At 53.6% G+C, this 18,320-nt stretch overlaps 2 protein-coding genes across 3 annotated transcripts in view; both read right to left on the reverse strand.

Moving 5' to 3' along the window:
* The window catches only part of PEA15 (proliferation and apoptosis adaptor protein 15), an 11,913-nt gene extending 7,622 nt beyond the window's left edge, over positions 1-4,291 (reverse strand). Inside the window, exon 1 of one of the 2 annotated variants that reach the window (XM_029227381.1) lies at positions 4,133-4,291. The gene's annotated coding sequence lies outside the window, so the exon portion shown is untranslated. Of the gene's footprint in view, positions 1-897; positions 1,307-4,132 lie in introns of those variants that run through there. The other variant, XM_029227382.1, reaches the window with a different exon arrangement.
* Positions 4,292-7,238: 2,947 nt separating this feature from the next.
* On the reverse strand, positions 7,239-16,420 carry CASQ1 (calsequestrin 1). Its single transcript, XM_029229261.1, has 11 exons — positions 15,897-16,420; positions 14,041-14,125; positions 13,182-13,282; positions 12,841-12,952; positions 12,424-12,497; positions 11,945-12,075; positions 10,764-10,809; positions 10,296-10,350; positions 9,960-10,060; positions 9,095-9,169; positions 7,239-7,867 (listed from the first exon to the last, which is right to left on the reverse strand). The coding sequence occupies exons 1-11, from the start codon at positions 16,173-16,175 to the stop codon at positions 7,727-7,729; spliced, it is 1,200 nt and encodes a 399-aa protein (XP_029085094.1). The 5' UTR covers positions 16,176-16,420; the 3' UTR covers positions 7,239-7,726.
* Between the last annotated feature and the right edge of the window lie 1,900 nt (positions 16,421-18,320).

Consider the following 18,320-nt stretch of genomic DNA (forward strand, 5'->3'; position numbering starts at 1 on the left):
GAGAGAGAGAGAGAGAGAGAGAGAGAGAGAGAGAGAGAGAGAGAGAGAGTGTGTGTGTGTGTGTGTGTGTGTGTGTGTGTGTGTATCTCCTGGGAGGAGTTAAGATTTAGGACTCTGAATTGAAAACACAGACTTACAGGGGAGGTGGGCGGGAAGGGATTAATGTGTATTAGACACCCACCCACAAAGGCTGGGGGCGGTGAGTAGGAGCTTTCTGTGAGAGTGAAACAGATACAAGGAGGCCCCTAAGAGAAGTGGGGGTGGGAATGTGTGTGTGCCAGAATCCTCTGTATGGATGCTGATCCCTGGGTGTGGGCACAGGTACAGGGAGGAGGCAGTGCTGGTATCTGTGGGTGTGTTTGGATGTTCTGGTAATGGATGTGTATGTGCCAGCACTGGATGTGTGGCTTTGAGTGTATGGGGTCTGTGTGTATGTGTCTGACCAGCTAAGAGTATGTGTAAGAAGGCAGATAATCACAGGCTCACATCCAGAGAAAAGAGGAAGGGTAAGGGGAGCCTAGAGAATGGAGGAAGAGAACTGGTGTTGGGAGAGGGAAAGAGACTGAGCCTGCAAATGAGGAATCCTTGAGGCGGGGGAGGGGCACAGGGAGCACACAGAGTCCAGGAAGAGAAGGCTGCAGCCTCAGCTCAGTGGTTACCATGGCAACCTCAGTTCTGGGTGCCCCCCCCATTCAGTTGTCAGGACAATGACACCACTGGATAGGAGGGATGTGGGGAGTGGTGAGTAAGAAGAGAGAGAAGGGATAGGAGAAGGGCCCGGTAAGGGTGCAGGGAAAGGCAGCCTAGCGTCCTGCCTCCCTGGAGAGATCCCATTTGCCCAGGCCTGGGTGTGGCAGCAGGGGCAAGGGCAGGGGAGTTTGGGGGAAATTTCCTTACTTGGTTCTCAAGCTTTCCTGGTCAACCATTGTCCAGTTGTAGTCTGGCCATGGTAGGTGGGGCTTGGCAGAAGCTTGGCTCCTTCACCCTCCATGTTGCTTTTCTCACCCAAGATTTAGAATTCCATAGGGCCTATAGAGAAGTCTCCTGCCCTCATAGCTCTGAAGAGTCCTCCTGACCTCTGGAACAGTGCAGAGGCTGCCCAGGGAACACCAGGCAGCCTGGGCGGAGGCCACTCTTGGGACAGGATACTTGGGCAGGAACCGGGAACCGGGGCTGAGGCTGCCAGGAAGTCAGTCCCCTTCCCTCCCAGATCATTCTGTGCTCTGCTCACCGCTTCCTCACACCTTCCTTCCTTCCTTCCTCACTCTCTTTCTGAGCTGGCCCCAGGTGGGGCCCTGACAAAAGTCAAACCAACTGAGGATGCTGAGCAAGAGGGGCAGGAGGTAAGGATTATATTCTGACCTTCTAGGGTAGCAGTTGGGGAGCATGACAGTGGGTGCTCCATGGGCACTGGGGGAGGAAGGGGCGGGCCCTGGGAACACTTTGAGAGCCTAGCAAAATGGGATAACCACCTGTGGAGGAGGTGGCAGCACCAAAAGAATTTCTGTGCATTTGGACATTAATTTATGATTATCCTCTCCTTAGCATTTGGTTCCAAATCCTCAGTAAATTTAAGAAGCCTGAGGATTAGGAGGTGCTGTTGCTCCCTCCCTCACATCGGCTGCAGCTGCCTAAGGCTGAGGGGAACTGCAAGGACCTGGAGATCCTGCAGTGGGCAGGAGGCGGCCTGTAGGCACTCAAGTCTGTCAGTCTTGTTGCCTGGGGTTTGGGGTGGGAGGGTGGTGATCACAGCAAAGCAGAGGGCCGGGAAGGGAGAGAGCAGGGTTCCTACTCTACATTTTATCTGGGCCCCAAATTCAAGCAGTCCTATAGTTCGTCCCTAATTATTCCTTTACTATCATACTCAACTGACTTCTTCCCATAGCTTCTATTCAGCTTTTTGGGGGGAGGGTGGGGGGAGGATGCCTTTATTTCTGTAAAGTAGGAAGAAGAGGGTTCTAAGGCTCCAGAGTCAGCCTGGGAATGGGGGTGGGATAGGACACCTGGACCTCAAAATGTTCAGTCCAAGAAGCAAAATGGGTTACCCCTGGCTACAAAGACAGGGTTAAGCTTTAAGCCCTTAGTCAAGAGAAGAAGGATTGGACCCAGGATGAGAGCGTCAGAAGATACCTGGCATTGGATCAGGCCGGGCAGAGGAGAGGGAATGGGGCCTCTACTGCTCTCTACTCATCTGATTCTCTCTCTTCCTCCTTCTGTTTCTCCCCCATCTCTCTATCTCTTCCTCATCTATTACCTCTCTCTCTAGTCTTTCAGTCTCTCTTTTCCTCCTTTCCTTTCAATGGGCTTTCATCCCGTCCCACCTGGTGGTAGCCAAGAATACTTAGGACTCCTGGGTTCTGTGACTTGGTGTCCCTATTTCAGGACTCAGAGCTACTATACTAGCTATACTAGGAAGGAGTGAGTGTCCCTGCTATAAAGAGATAGAGTAAGTTTAGTGGGGAGGGGCCTGGATTGGTTCGCTGCGTACAGGTTGGTGATGTCCACCATTGCACTGTGGTGGAGGCTCTGTGTGAAAGAGTGAGGGGATGGCATAGCAGGGTGTGACTCTGGTCCTCTTCTTCATGCATGACAACACATGCACACATGATGGGCACAGGTGTCAGGGAAGTGAGGAAGTAGGCAACCAGGGCAGCTGGCAGCCTAGGGCATCTCTGGCAATTTCCCCAATGGAGTGTTTAACCACAAAGGGAAGAGCAATTAAAGCTAATCGCTCTGACAGCCTGGAGGCCAGACACACAGAGAAACAAAACACACATATTCAGCATGTTTCCCCTAACTCCCAGTGGTCTCACCACCATCCTGCTTTCATCCTCCCTAATTTCTGAGCTTCTGTCGTCCATTCCCCAGCACTCTCCCCACTCATTTGACCATCTCTGACTCTCACTTCCTTCCCCTCCCCATTCCCTGACTGTATCTCTGTCCCTCTGTGTCCCTCTCTTGATGTCTGTCTGCCTCTCACGCACATTCCCCTCATTCTCTCTCTCTGACTTGGGCCTCCATCCTTGGCTGACTCATACTCATTCTTTCTTTTTCTCTCTCTCCCTTTCTTCCATCCCTCCTCCGTCCCTTGGCCACTCAGATGCCCAGAAGCCAGCCACTCCTAGCACCCTAAGCTCCAACTGGACCCAGCAAGAGAGGCCACCAGCAACCCCTACCCTCATTACTCACCCAGATTCAAAGCACCAGGCTCACTCGCCCTCAAGATCCTGTCTCCCAGTCCTGGATTGAGACCAGGATTTTCTACCATGTTTTCTCACTGTTTTAAAGAGGGGCGATCTGAAGCCCAGGGCTGGGAGAAGATGTCCAGAAAATTAGGGTGGACTTGGGGACGGTGGCCCCCACTCAGCTGTCCTGTTAGACTGATATTCTGCCAGGAGACTTGCACATGGGAGACAGTGGGAGTGAGGTGGGAGCTTGGATGCGTAGTGCAGGGCCCTTTGTGATTTGCTGTGTGCAGTCGATGTGTGTAAGAGTCACATGGGTGTGTGTCACCGTGTGTGCTGGCGTGTCTCTTGTAGGTGTGTGTGTCCCTGTCAGTTTTGATACAGATTATATGAAATTAATTAGGGCCTTTACGTTAGCTACTTCTCTCCTGTACACCCCCCAGCTCCCGACTCCTTCCCTCCGGACAAGCCTTCGACAATCCCACCTCTACCCCAGGTGCAGAGGACTGGGTGAGGGCACGTGGTGCCAGCCGCCGGGTTTGAGCCCTCGGAGTAGGGGCGGCTGCCGGCGGAACTGAGGCAGGGCTGGGCCGGGAGACCGCCAGCCGAGGCGAGTCCGAAGCCAGAGAACGGGAGGGAGGGGCGGGAGCTGGCCCGGCCGAGCCGGCTGGGCGGGAAGCAGGCTCCATCCTAATCCCCAGGCCCCGGTCGGACTCCCAAACTGCTGGTCAGAGTGGAACGGGCGGCCGGAGCCACGCCGCCTCCAGCACACACCGCGCTCGGAGCGCACCGACAGAGACGGAGCCCGTGGGGCCTGACACGGAGCGGACCCCTCCGGGGCCCCCACGCTCCGCATCTGTCCCCAGGCGTCCCGGATCGACGCCCCTCCAAGCCCAGATGCCCAAATCTGCCCCTCCCCGCGACACTTCCCCTCTCGGCCCTCTCACCGCCTCCGGGGCTGAGCGCTCGGGGAGCGGGCACTCCGGCGTCCCCGGTTCCTGAGCAGCGTCCGGAACCTCCTCCTCGGCTCCCGCCGCCGCCGCCGCCGCCGCCGCTTCTGCTGCCGCCGCCGCCTCTTCCGCCCGCGGAGCCGGAGCCCGAGCCCAGCGCCGCCTCACCCCACCCGGCTGGCCCGTGATGTCAGAGCCGGGGAGGGGCGGGGGGCGGGGAGCGGCGGGAGAGGGGGAGGGGAGGCAGAAGGGGGCTGGGGTTCTGGAAGACTCCTGGGACGGGGGCAGAAGTGCGGGAGGGCTGGAGTAGCGACGCCGCCTCCTTCCCTAAACAGCGAACCCCAATTCTCAGATTTAATTCTTCCCAAAGGGACACACTCCTTCCCTTACGACCTTTCGGTGACCACAGTGGCTGGGACCCTGGGAGGCAAAGAGTAAGTTAGGGTTTAAGGGTTTGGAAGTCCTTTGGCCTCTGGATCCTCTTAGATGCTTGACTAAGTATTTGTAAAAACCTTTTCCCCTTATGGGTCAGGGGAGCCATAGTAAAAGACAGCTCAGATTTATCCACCTTGGAAGGTGGGGGAGGAGGAAGGAGTAGGGGCAAGAAGCAAAATGGGGGCCTCCTTCGCCTGCTCTGGAGCCACAGATCTTCTTTCTCCAGGATGATGCCAGCTGGCCCCTTGTGTTCCTCTCACCTTTCCCAAATATACCACCCTCCCGCCTTCCCCCCACCGTGATGTAATTGTATTTCTGGGGAGAAAAAGAGCAGCAGTGAGCTCAGCATGCAAATATAGACAACTTGCAGAGCCACGCTCGGCTCTGTCTCCTAGCTCTGCCCCTCTGCCCAGGCCCAGCATGGCAGCTCTCACTTCCCTTCTACCCCAGGGACTTTCCTCCCCCAGATTCTTAGCCATACTGAAAGAGGGAAGGAAGAAGATGATCTATCATCTTCTCCAGCCTAAGAGGTCTCTCCTCAACTCTGGCAGAGCCTGGCCCGGGGACAAGGTCTGAGCCCCATCAGTGTCTGTGCCACCTCCAGGAACGCCCCGGCTTCACTTCAGTTCCAGCCTGGCAGAGACCCCTCAGCAAGCCTCGGGTGATCCCATCCTTTCTTGAGTCTACACTGCCCCTAGAAGAGGCTCAGGCTGCTGCTGCTTTTGGATTTCACAGCCCTTCTCTTTGCTTTCGCCATCCTCTTCCCCCAGTGTGCCATGTCACTGCCCCTTTGATAGCAACACACCCTCATAATTTGCCTTTGCATATATCTCATTTGTTCTGAGTTGTAGGGCCAAAACTCATTTTGTTGACCCATCTTTGAGACCCAGAGAAGCTGACTGACTTATCTACAGTCAGTGAAAGGTCCAGGTCTTTCAGGTACAGGGGATTTGGGCTGCATGCTGACTCTACTCCTTTCTTAGGTAGGTTATGCCTCTGAGCCTCATTAAGGGCAAGACGGGGGCACTGATGCCTATCTCACAGTGTTCTTCTGAGTTTTAGAAATTGTAAGTCTCTAGTGGCTGGCACAGATGGGTGGTTAAAACATGGGAGCTATTATTTAGTCTGGGGCCTTCCACTGACCTATGCTAGAGAGTTAAGTTCCATAATATTTTTGTATTGGTCCAGTGCCCGTACTATGTATTAAACATTTATTAAATGGGTGCAAGTTGGATGAATACGTGGTTTCTACTCTATACTCCTGCCACCAATTCCAGGAAGACTTCCTGGATTTGTCCGTGGAGGGTGAAAACTCCTCTCACCTCAGGTCTCATTCTTCCGTACTCAGAGATCCTCTAAGTTGTCCGGCAACACGTTTATACCCAGTCCATGAAAGCTGTAACATCTGTTAGTTATGGGCTTGTTCAGTTGTTTGGTTCCTCCCCCCCTACTCCTTACTCCTTTACACTTACCCCAGCCTGGGCCTGTGCTGGAGAGAATGTGGGTCCTTCCTGCCAAGATCGCCAGCAGGCTCAGGTCTGGGGGATGCCCTTTGAACAAAGCTCAGCGTCTCCTCTGCACTCCCATAACCACCACTCTGATCCGTGTTCTCCCACCTCCATCAGATTATCATAACTGTCTGATAAGAGTTGGACTCCCTGCCTCTGGTATCTCCATCGGCTTCCTTGCCTCTATCCATCCTGCTCATCACTGCCAGATTAAATGTTGCCCTTCCTCCCCAGCTCACAGGACTAAATCCAAACACCTCTGCGACCTAGCCCCGGATGCCCACCCAACCTCGTGGCCACCACTTGAACCTCTCTTCTTGTCTCTTTGGTCTCCTCTGTGCCCCAACATGGCACACGCATTCTGGCAGTGCTTTTGATGTTTTCACTACTTGAAATGTCTCCTCCCCAACTCCTTTGCCCTAATCAAATCCCACTATTCATTTAAGGCCTAGAAAATGCTCACTTCCTTTATGAAGCCGTCAAAGCCCACTGTCATCTCTCTCTTCTGAGGCCATTCTATTCATTTGTTCCTTCTTTTAACAAACATTTATTAGGGACTACTTTTGGCGTGCCAGGCCCTGTGGACACAGAGAAAAAGCCTGGGGTCCTGCCTTCAAGGGGCTCACAGTCTGGTGGGGAAGACAGACATGTAAATGAAGAGCTAGTACTAGAATAGAGGTGGACAGAGAGAGTGCAGTGGGAGCCCAGAGGAGGGAGCTGCAGGAGGGGCCACCTCCGGGAAGGCCGCACCGAGGAAGTGTCTTTTGGGCTCAGTCTTGCCATTCAAATAAGAGCTGCAAGGGGGGCTGCTATCGAGCAGCACATAATCGCTTAATTACATATTGCTTTGTATTTTTCTTCAGTTCTTTAGTGTGCTTGTCTTGACTTCCCAGTGAGGCTCATCAGCTCGAGAGCAGGGACATCCTGCACTCTCTGTTCTCCCAAAGCCTGACAGCAGTGCTGGACAAACACCATGTGTTCAGAAAAGCCTTTTTGACTTGCAGCAGATAAATAATCCAAGCTTCTCTGGGATAACTGCCTGGAGGGAGGAGCCCCACCCCCCTGCTATCACAGTCCCCTAACAAGGTACCCACACCTTAAATCCCCATCCTCTGGCTGCCTCCCTCCTGCCATAGGGGTGAGACCTGATCAGCAGACACTTGTTCATGTTGCCCCAGATCCTTTATTGAGGTCTCTCATTTGACCCAAGTACATTAACAAGAGATTGCTAAGATATAGCCCCAAACACAGTACCCTCCCGTCCCCCTGGCCAGGGATAGGACAGTCAGAAGGATAGAGGACTTGAGAGAGTGGGGGAAGAGTGTGCTCAGCTGGAGGGAGCAGAAGAGAGATAGGGGCCCATAGATAGGGCAAGAGGGAAGTCACAAGAAAGCATGTAGGGCGTGATGGAAGAAACAAATAATCGATACAGGGACCTGGTGGGACTGGAAACAGAAGTCAGATGGGATAGCTGGGCTGGTGTGTAGGGGAAAAGTAGCTCCTTGAATCTCGGCATGCAGCATAGAGACCGCAGTGGGCCCCATGGCAGAGAATGACCTAGTGTCCCTGGAGGAGCTCAGGGAAGGACAGGGAAGGAGGAGGGGGCAGGAGGACAGCAGGTGGGGCTAGGAGATGGCTGCCACAGCAACTAGTCATCATCGCCATCGTCGTCATCGTCATCATCCTCTGTGTTGATCTCGCCCTCCAGTACATCCTCCAGCCAGTCCTCCAGCTCCTCAGCAGAAGGCAGGTCCTCTTCATCATCCATCTCCATCCATATGCTGTCCGCCTAGGACATGGCACAGACAAGGCGTCAGAACTAAGCCCGATTCAGGTCTTTAGACCTGTCCTCCCACTCACTGGACTCTGTACATCCTCTGTCCCTTCTCTTCATCTGTCAGTGGGCAGGAAAACTGTCCAGGTGGGGGTCTAGGGTGGAATAGTGACAGTGGGAGTAGAAAGAATTGCTGGATCAGCAAATAGACCTTCTCCCTTCAGTCTTTCTTACAAGCTCTTGCCATGCTGAGCTTCCTAAAACAGACCTCTCTATCATGCCCTTAATGCAAAACCACTGGTGGCTCTTTATGGCCTGGAGAATAAAGTCAGCAACTCTTTAGCGTTCAAGACTTTCCAATACCTGCTTTTCTAGCACCATCCTCAGAGATCTCTAGACTCTCAAGCCATAAGAAACGACTTGCCTTTTCCCAAATCTGATATTCATTTTCCTGCTTTTTGACCTTTTGCACTAACTTTTTCCATCAGTTTGGAAATGACTCATATAATTTGCACTTGTAGAACTCTTATACACGGTACAATCTCCAGTGTGTTTTAATTTTTTTAATTGTTTAGATTTAATTAATTTTTTATATTTTAAAATTGAGGTATAGTTGATTTACAACAACCTCCACTTTAAACTCTACTCCTTTTAAACCCTCTCTGATTCTCAAGCAGAAGTCACTTTGATTTCTCTGCCTTCCTGGTGTTTTCTTCGTATCTCTATTATAGAGTTTATCAGACTTGGCCTGGTAGTTAACGGAATACCTACCTCCTCAGTTAGACTGAGAATTATATGAAAGCAGGCTGTGACTTATTCAACTCAACAAATATCTCTGAAGCATCTATCTGTGTGTGAATGAGAAGATTTCTGCTCTCAAAAAGCTCAAAGTCTACTGGAAGAGACAGACATGATACATGAATAGCCATATAAAAGTCATGTTCTCAATGCCAAATGGGCTCTGGGAGTGCCAAGGAGGGAACAATTCCAAATGGGAGATCCGGAAAGACTTCACGGAGAAGAGAGGATTTGAACTGGGCCTTGAAGGACGAGCAGTCAGTTCCAACAGGTAGAGGCAGGGGTGTGTTCAGGGCAGGAATCTCTCCCTCTTTCCAGCCATTAGACTGGGCATGTCTAACTCCTCTGGGGAGGGCTCAATTCCTAGTTAGCAGAGCAGAGGAGGACTAGCTATGTTGGGAAGGAGAGTTGGGGGTCAACCGGGGATGAGGGAAGGAAACTCACATCAGTAACATTGACGACTCCTATTTGTGGGGCTGACAGGTCGATGTTAAACGTCTTCTCCCAGTATGGAACCAGCTGTGGAGAGACCACATATGGCAACTTAATGGAGGCTAGGAACACCTGAGTCCAGGAGGGTGCGTGTGAGTGTGAGGGTCAGCCATGGGTAGAGAGAGGACAGTGAACCCACGGTAGATTGGTGGATAGGTCCAGCTATGGTGCCTGAAGGGAATGGGTAGAACTAAGCAGTTAAAGGGTAGATATCCCCAAAGGAAAGTATCAAGAGGGTCAGCTGGGGACATTGGTCCCTCCTTTCCGAGGAAAACTTGATAGGAAACCTTGTTCTGCTCCTGGATCTGCTACTGATTGGCCTTGTGACTTCGGGCAATCACTTCTCCCTGGACCTCAGTTTCTATATCTCTAAACTAAGGTAGTTATACTCTGTAATTGCCAATGGTCCTCACATTTCTGTTTGTTCATCTAGTTCCTCTTTCAACGAAGAGTGTTAGGTGTTGGGGATTCAGCTGGGAACAGAGCCGTGCCCTGAGACGTGGAATCTCTGTGCTTTGATTCTGTGATTGTGGACACCCACATGCAGGGTTAATGTGCCCTTCTGCTCCCCCAAACTCTGGATTTCTCTAGAAGGAGCCAGCCCTGGGCACATGAGCTATCTGCTCAGCCTCTGCTCTGGGAATCCTGTTGTTCCCACACTTCCCATCATCCTGTGTCCCCTTTCTCAGGATGTGCTCAGTGCCCCTGAGCATGCGACAGGATCCTCCACTAGGAGATGGGGAGAGGAACTCTGACACAGGCTCCCCCTTGAGATGTGCCCTGCCTTGGATAGCAGTGCCTGAGTGATATCTCTTACCAGGGGGAAGTCATCAGGGTCAATCCAGATGATGCTCAGGTCAGGATTTTCAGTGTTATCTTGGGCCACAGCCTTGAGAATCTCTAAGAACTCATAGCCATCTTGGAGGGAACACAGGTGATAAGTGCACGGTGGGGCACAGAGGAAACAGGAGTCCAGCTCTCTTTTCCTGCCTCCCACAGCTCCGCATGTCTAGCCCCAGGCTGCTTGTAAACTGTGCTCTAAAAAAAACCCATCTTATGTGTTAAAAGCCTATGCTCTGATAAATACCCCATCTCCTTCTCTCACCAGTGCCCCCGCCCCTGCCCCAAATCCAATCCAGTATCCCTCCCTCACCAGGATCAGTTTCCTCTGCAAAGGCCACAATATGGATTCCATCCAGATCGTCCTCCTGTGGGGGGCAGGGAGGGGAGACCTTAGCTATACTCACTGAAGTTAGAGAGCCCAGAACAGGCCCTAGATCTACCCTGGACCTAACTTTTGTGGAAATCCAGCTTCTGGAGCAGGTGTATTCTCGTGGTGGTGAGCCTTTTCCAAGTACACTGCCCCCTTCCACCCCAGGGTCCCCACACCTCCGCTGGCAAACCCTTCAGCCCCAGAGCTTAGAGCTCCTCCCTTGTCATCGTCATCAAGTTATGTGTGTCCCCCAACTCCTGACATGTTCTCAGAACAGAAACCCTCCACCTTTGCTGGTACACTGTCTTTCCTATAAGCAAGACATGAGGAGCAGCAGGGTTGGATGTTTCTAGGACTTGGGTTTTCCCATGCTCCTGCGAGGGCCTGGGCCCCATCCGGGGCACTCACCCAGGTCTCATACATACTCTCAGGCTTCAGTTTCCTCAGGGTTGATCTAGAAGAGAAAGAAAGTCACTACTCAGTGGGCAAGAAGGACACCCTTGGCTCCAGAGGGTCCCCATAGCAGAGGCTGCCACAGGGTCATGCCTAGGGCATAGACAGCTTGCAGCCCTGAACAAAGCCATCTGTCAGAGTCTAAGCTCTGGGCACCAGGCCCAGATAACCACATGGTTAAAGCAGGTAGGAGAGAGGAGGGTGGGCAAGGGGACTGGAAGAGAGACTTTCGGGAGAAAGAACTGGACATCTGGGTGTTCATTCATTCATTCATTCATTCAATAACACTGAGTGTTGCAGATGTTCTAAACGCTGTGCTAGGTGCTGTGTAGACAGAGTTGGACAAGGCAGACATATTCCTGCCCTGATGAAGCGGACCATAATCTAGTGGGAGAGAGTGAGAGAAGTAGCGTTTACACTGACGAACGGGTATTTCCAGTTGTGGAGTACTGTGAAGGAAGAGAATTTTGTGTGAATGTAGGCCAGGGTTTCTCAACCTCAGCACTGGTGACATTTGGGGCCAGATAATTCTTCATTGTGGGAGAGCTGTCCTGTGCACTGTAGGGTATTTAGCAGCATCCCTGGTCTCTCCCCACTAAATACCAGTAGCGCTCTCTCCGACCAAAAATGTCTCCAGCCATTGCCAAATAATCCGCTGGAAGACAACATCCTCCCCCTACCTCGCCACTCCCTCCACCCCTGTTGAGAACCACTGGTGTAGGTAATGTATGAGAAAGAACACAGGCCAGATCTGGATTAGAATCCAGTTCTGACACTACTCGTGGGCTCTTTTTAACTGAGGTTGTTAAAAGGAGTAAATACAATAAGAGAGATAGCACCTTGGAGTTCCTGGCAGACCACAGGCCCTCAACACTGGTCTCAGTCAACATCACGATGAACCGTACACATTTATGGAGCACCTTCTATGTGTGCTCCAGGCTCTGGGCTAAGTGCTGGGGTGCAAAATATTGTGCAAAATGGTCAGTATATCAATAAGAACTGATACCAGAAGTGTATTCGTCTCTAGGAGAGACCTGCCTCCTGGTTGGCTGAGATCCCCCTAGCCCATCTCACAGACCCGTGTTCTAGCCTGGGGAGGAGCCTACCCTGCTCAGAGGGTTGCCCCTGCTCCCCACCTCCTGTGCTCCTCCACGAAGTTGACAATCTCCTCTTCGCTGTTGGGCTTGTCCGGGATGGTCACAGGCTCTTCCATGAAGGCCTCGTAGAAATCGATCTCGTTCAGCTTCAGGGTCAGCTTCTTTGCCACCTTTTGGGGGGAGGGGATGGGGGAGTGGGGCAGGGGACACGGGGTCATGGTGAGAGGAAGTATTATGGGGGACCAGATGTCAGGCAGGGAGTGAGACAACCTGGGCCCTTGTCATTGCCTCTGTGACACTGGACACGTGTCTTAACTTCTCTGGGCTTTGGTTGAAGATGAGAGAGGGGTGGGTTAGATAATTTAAAATCTGTGGGATGGGGGAGGCCCGAGGTGGGGTGGGGTTGGGGAGTACTGGTGTGTAGTGGGGGAGGAGGTCCCCCATTGATTCTGGGAGAGGGGGCTGGAGGGCAGCTGAGGGGAGTGAGGGAGACCCAATGCAGCAGCAGGGGGGAGAACCTTGCTGTCGAAGGTGGCGAAGAAGGGGATGTAGGGATGAAACTCCTCCGCTGCGTCCTCGTAGGCTTTGTAATCTGAGGGGGGAATGCAGAGTCAGTCTCTGGGGGAACCAGGGTCTGCCAGGGAACCACCCCCCCTCTGTCTCTCCCCAATTCTTCTTCGGCAGGTGGGGTTCATTCTGAGACCCGCCCCCTCTAGTCCTCTGAGAGTGGTTACATACAGTGGTGGGGTGGGGGGAAGGGGAATGCCTTGGTGCCTGTCTGTGAAACCCACAGAGTGCAGGGAGATCGGAGCAGTCGATCGATGGACCCACCATGGCAAGAGCCAGTGCTGAGCCAGTGGGTGAAGTGGGGAGGTAGGAGGACAGGTGAAGTTGGGGACCAGCGGAGGGGACCGTGGAGTCTGAGGGTTACCCACGCTCTGAGTCTTTGCTCTTGAAGTAGCCAATGAGTTTGTTCTCATCTTCGATATTCTCAAATGCCTGCAGCTCTCGTTCACCCTCAATAAATTCCACAGGGTCCTCCAGGACCTGGAAGAGCAAGGACATTGAAGGAAGAGAGTGAGTTTCTGAACTCAGTGCTAGAGGCAAGGAGAGGGATCAGGGAAAAGTGGGCTGGGAAACGGGGAGGAAGGGGCTCTGTTGCCTCTGTGTGTGTGTGTGTGTGTGTGTGTGTGTGTGTGTGTGTGTGTGAGGCTGCAGTTGGTCGGAAGGGCGTGAGGTCTTAAAGCAAGGCCGTTAGGTCCAGCAGGGTCCTCACATCAAGCAGAAACTCCACCAGGGTGTCAGCAGAAAACTCGCCGTCATACTCAATGACTTCATCTCCCTTGAATACGTAAATGCTGTCCTCTTCAGTTAGTCCTAGGGAGTGAGCCAGAGGTGTGCCATGATTGCAACCTTGCCACAGGTCCAAGGGTCCAAATCCAGGGTTGCAGCCCATTCCATAATCCCACTAGACCACACATCCTTCACCTGCCCAGCTCACCTCCACTGCCTCTCAGCCCCTCCATCCCCGGTGTCTGTGCCCCTGGATTTAGCCTAGGTGGCTAGTCTGGCCCCAGGGGCTCTCCAGGGGGAAGCTGGGGTCAGGTGGGAACGCTAGGGGAGGACGCAGGGAGATACAGGTCCTAGCAAGATGTCTCCCCCCTTTCTCTGCCGGCCATAACCAGAGACAGATCTTCCTCTTACCTCCTCTGAGGACTCTAGTTGCTGATTCCCAGTCCAGCACTTTAACCTTCAGCTATTGCTGACCAGATGACTTCACTACTGGCCACCCCTCCCCCATCCACATCCGGAGTCCAGTCTCAGGCCTGTGCTGCCCCCTGGTGGCTGGTGCTGTAATACCCAGCCCGCGGCTCTGGAGGGGGAGGGGTTGGAAGGAGAGTTTGCAGAGGTCTCTCCAGCCCCACTTGTGTTCCCTGATTTCCCCTTTCCTCCAGAACTTAGCCCCTATTTTTAGGTAGGTATAAATAAGGCCATCTTCACCTCTTTCTGGGATTTGAGCATGGGTCTCTATAAGGAATAAAGGAGAGGCTGGAACTCCCAGCCATAACCCTCCAAATTTCAGTATTTTCTCACCGGTCACCTTCTCCTCCCTGCTCCTCCCACCCCTCCCTTACCTAGTTTCTTGGCTACAGCCGTGTCCTTCTCGGAGTCCACCATCCCGAAGCCAACACCCTTGTCTTCTAGGACTTGGGCTGCTAACTGAAGGGAGAGTTAGGGTTAAAATCAGCCTCTGGAATTCTTAGTAACCACTATTCCCGATCTCATGCTTGCGAGCTGGGTCATTTGGGATGCAGGGAATATGAGTTAACCTTGACACTGTGCTAGGATGCAGGAGATCTCCACTTTCCCTACCACGCCCCCCTCCACCCTTTTGGTCTGTGGTCTAATTTTAACTCCTGACATTGTAAAAGCTCATTTACAATGTGCTTATTATGTTGAACTTTAAGGCACTGTGCATGTACTTCCAGGTTCCTTAGGGATGCTGAGGGGTCTAGCTTCAGGATGACTGAGGCTCTTTCCTCCTTCGGAGCTGAGCCCTGTACTCCATACTGATCAAAGACCACGCTTAGCGTGGGGGTGATGTTACACGTCCCTGGGATTCTTCTGAGTGAGTCCCAGTGGGGAGAATTTTGGAGGGCAAGAGGGTGGGGGGCGTGGGGCTCTGCAGAGAGCTGAGAGTAGAGGTCACCGTGGCCACCACTGGTCACCCTCGAGGCAGAGAGACTGACAAAGAGATTAGAGATGAAATAGGCCCAGTTTTCCTCAATGGGGTGGGACTTTCCCTTTCACTCTCTACTTCAAGCTGTCCTTAGGCTGTGGAGAGTCACACCCTAGGTCCCTGTTCTCATGGGCCTCCCAGCGGGGCTCTCAACCCTGATGCACTCTGCCTTGGGCGTGGTTTGCAGCTTTACCCCACCTAACACAGACTCGGGGTGCTCGGATTCTCAGGAGGCTGGGACAGGTGGATGGCCAGGGATGCTCAGCACTCAGGATAAAAATACTCCGCTCATTAATCAGGCGGCGGGTTCCAGCACCCGGCAGGGGCACACAGAAATGAGAACCTACAGTCCTGGTGTCTTGCCCTGAAATACTCCAAGCTCTGGACAAGCTGGGGCCTCTCCGTCCTGCCAAACTAGAGGAGGGGCTGCAGCAGCTTGGACAAGGAGACTGCAACACAGCCTGGCTCCTGGAGGGCTGTGTGACCACATTTCCCAGTCATCTCCAAACATGGGCTTTTTCCTTGTCACAATAGGCTCTCTCTCTCCTTTGCGCCCCTGGTCAGCTTGGGGGTGAGGAGAATCTTCCCACAAAGACAAGTTGGGGAAGGCATGGTGAAGCCTCCTCCAAACACAAGAATTTTCCAATCGGGGTGCCCAGCTTGATCCAGTAGGGGCAGATGGCAGGGGGAGGGGACTGAGAGGCCAGTGGGAGGCACGGTGGGCTCTATTAAACCTCTAGCCATTAAATCAATGACATGCAAGCAAAATGTCAATAACGTTTAAATTTATACTCAGTTTGGATCTCTTTGGGGTGCAGCCCCTGAAGTGTATGGAGAGAGGGTACGTTTGGGTTAGGAAAGTAGATTTGGGGGTGTACTGCAGTTCTTCACCTTCCCCTGAAGAACCTCTTTTCCTTTTTTGCCCCCCTTCCAGGGTCACCTCAGTCTTAGCCAAACCTAGTACTACCACCCTCCTCTAGCATGGAGGAGAGATTCCCCCCTGCAGCACCCCGCTCCCTCCTAAAATTGCCTGACTACGGTGGTACTTTGGGGGTTCCTGAATCTCTGTTTCTCTTCTGGCTAAGGTCATACGCCACTTGGGTCCTGTTGGTCCTGTTGGTCGAGACAGGGTCCTGCTGCCCTGCCCCTCACGCCCAGATCCCACTCTTAAAGATCTACATGGAGTTGCAGGATAGAGGGGTGCAGAGAGGGACTGGGCTGCTCTGCCGGCCTGCGGAGCCCGTCACTCACCTCCAGAATCAGCTCCTCCATTTCAAACTGTCTTTGTGAGGCCTTGTCGTGCTCGGGGGGTTCGTGGTAGAGCAGTGCCAGCACCTCGTACTTCTTGAACACATTCTTGTAGTTCTTTGCGTTGACATTGACCACACGGTCCACACCATCATACTCGGGGAAGTCCAGCCCGTCTTGCCCCTGCACCCCTGACTTGAGTGTCCCTAGCACCAGCAGTAACAGCAGTGCCAGCCGCAGGCCGGGCACAGCTCTGGCCCCCATCCTGTCTGCAGCACTCATGGAGGTAGTGGGATCTGGGTCGGCTCTCCTGGTCCAGAAGAGGTTAGCTGGGGTAGGGAGGGGCCCCTGGGTCCCAAATCCTGAGTTAGGGGCTCACGGTGGGGGTGGGGTGGGGAAGGGCCCAGAGCAGTGGACAGAGGACACTGCTATGGGTCCTGGAGAAACTGCCGACAGAGCCAAGAGAAACAGGGTCAGGGGGAGGGCTAGGAGCAGGGGGCGGGGAGGGAACCGGAGCTGCCCTTGAGGTTGGCACCCCTCGGCCCCCACCTGGTCCCGTCTAAATATGTCTCCAGGATTGGCAGGAGAGACGGATAACCTCCTGAGGCCAGGACGGCCCCGTGAGGGCCGGGATCCTCCTACCTCCAACACCTCTCACCCAGGCTCCCAGAGCCTCCTCCCCTCCCCCTCCCCCCCCATGTCCAGGGCTCCTCGGCCCCTGTCCCCACACCAGCCTAGGAGCTCATCGCCATATTAAGAAAGGAAAAAGCTGGAGCTAAAAATAAGACCAGATGAGTCGGAGGTAAATGAAGCTGGGGCTGGGGGAGGGGAGGCTTGGGGGTAATTAGGGAGAGTGGAGCGAGGGCAAGGGTACTCAGAGAGAGGGAAATGGGGCCCGCAGAGGAGGAGGTATTCTGGGTCAGAGGTTAACTTTGTCGTCCATTTGTAAAAAGGGGGGCAAATGTGGTATTGCCTCTAAGTCCTAAAACCTGGGACTCTCCTCTAGGTCAAGTCTGTTTCTTTGATCCCGTGGAGGAAGCGGGGTGGAGGGGGGGGAGTACAAATGCAATCCAGGCTGCAGGAAAGAGACCCCCTGCACTTCCATTTAAAGAACCAAGACCAAGGATGAGGTCATTCTCTGAATAAAAGATGGAGCTGAGTCCAGGACTGGCGCCCTGGCTCAGCTCCAGCCAGTTTCCTTTGCTTCACTCAACACTCCTAACTGGAGTATGCAGAGGAAGGACGGGGCATGGGGCGTGAAGTGCTGGCCCTTGGAGTCCTTGGAGATGCGGATCTGGGGCTTCTCTGCCCACAGACCCGAGAGGAGAAGGAGAAAGTCGTTCGGCTGCTGCCTCTTGCTTGTACTCTCTACTCTGATCCTACGGGACTGGTTTTCTAGGGCACAGTGGGAAGGAGGATTCCCCTGGCTGAATGATTCCAAGGAGAGCGAATTGTGACTGTTCATTCCTACGTCTTTGACAAGACAAAAAGGATCAGGTATCAACGGTAGGGGAAAAAATTAACACTGGGAAACATGAAGAGGTGGGGCCCTGTGCCCTGAACCAAGGATGCTGCTTCATTCTGTGAAAGCAGAGCTGGTGCAGAGGGGCTCTAAATTCCTGGATCCCAGCGTGGGGGTGAGGGCGGAGTGGATGCGCTCAGCTCTGGGTACCTTCAAGGACCCTCTTCACGGCCCTCCAGGGCTCGTGCACAGGTAAGCAGAGGCACGAGGGAGACCAGAGAGAGGCTAGATCAAAGTCAGAAGCCCCCATGCCCACCCTGAGGTGTCTCCGATGTTGGAGGCACAGCGGGTGTTTTGCACCATGAAGTTATGTTAGAGGAATGACCTTTCTGCACTCCCACAGGGCAGACCTTACATGGCTAAGCAAGGAAGGCCAGGGAAAATCTCAAGAACGTGGCAGGAGTGGGTCCAAGAGAGACAGCTGTCATTGGCACAGGAGAGGCCAGAGGTAGCTAGGCAGGGCATGCTGGAGCTGGAGAGACCTCAGAACCCATCTCAAGAGAGCGACCAACGTGCCCACAGCCCCATGACCAGAGCAAAGACAGCAGGAGAGACAGGTGGACCCGCCCGGACGTATGTGACCTAGATGACGTCCAGCCCCAACTTCTCCTTCTGCTGCGCTCTGGAGGAGGGGGGGGGGAACACCGGGACAGAGACATTGGGACCTTAGACTCGTTCCATCCTGAATCTGACCACTCGTACCCCCAGGGTGTGAGATGGGACGAAATGGTGACCCAGGCCTGCCCCATTCCCTCTCTGCTTCTGCAGCTACCAGGCTGTTTCATCCCATCCTCCTCCCTCTCCTCGGCCCTGGCTCTCCAGAGCCACCCGGATCCCTTCCAGCAGCTGCACCCCTCCCCTCCTCCCTGTCCTCCTCTCCCATACTTTGCTCTATACTTTCTATT

This window comes from Monodon monoceros, unplaced genomic scaffold (assembly GCF_005190385.1).
Source record: "Monodon monoceros isolate NGI ecotype Baffin Bay Population unplaced genomic scaffold, NGI_Narwhal_1 Super_Scaffold_18, whole genome shotgun sequence".
Lineage (NCBI taxonomy): Eukaryota > Metazoa > Chordata > Mammalia > Artiodactyla > Monodontidae > Monodon > Monodon monoceros.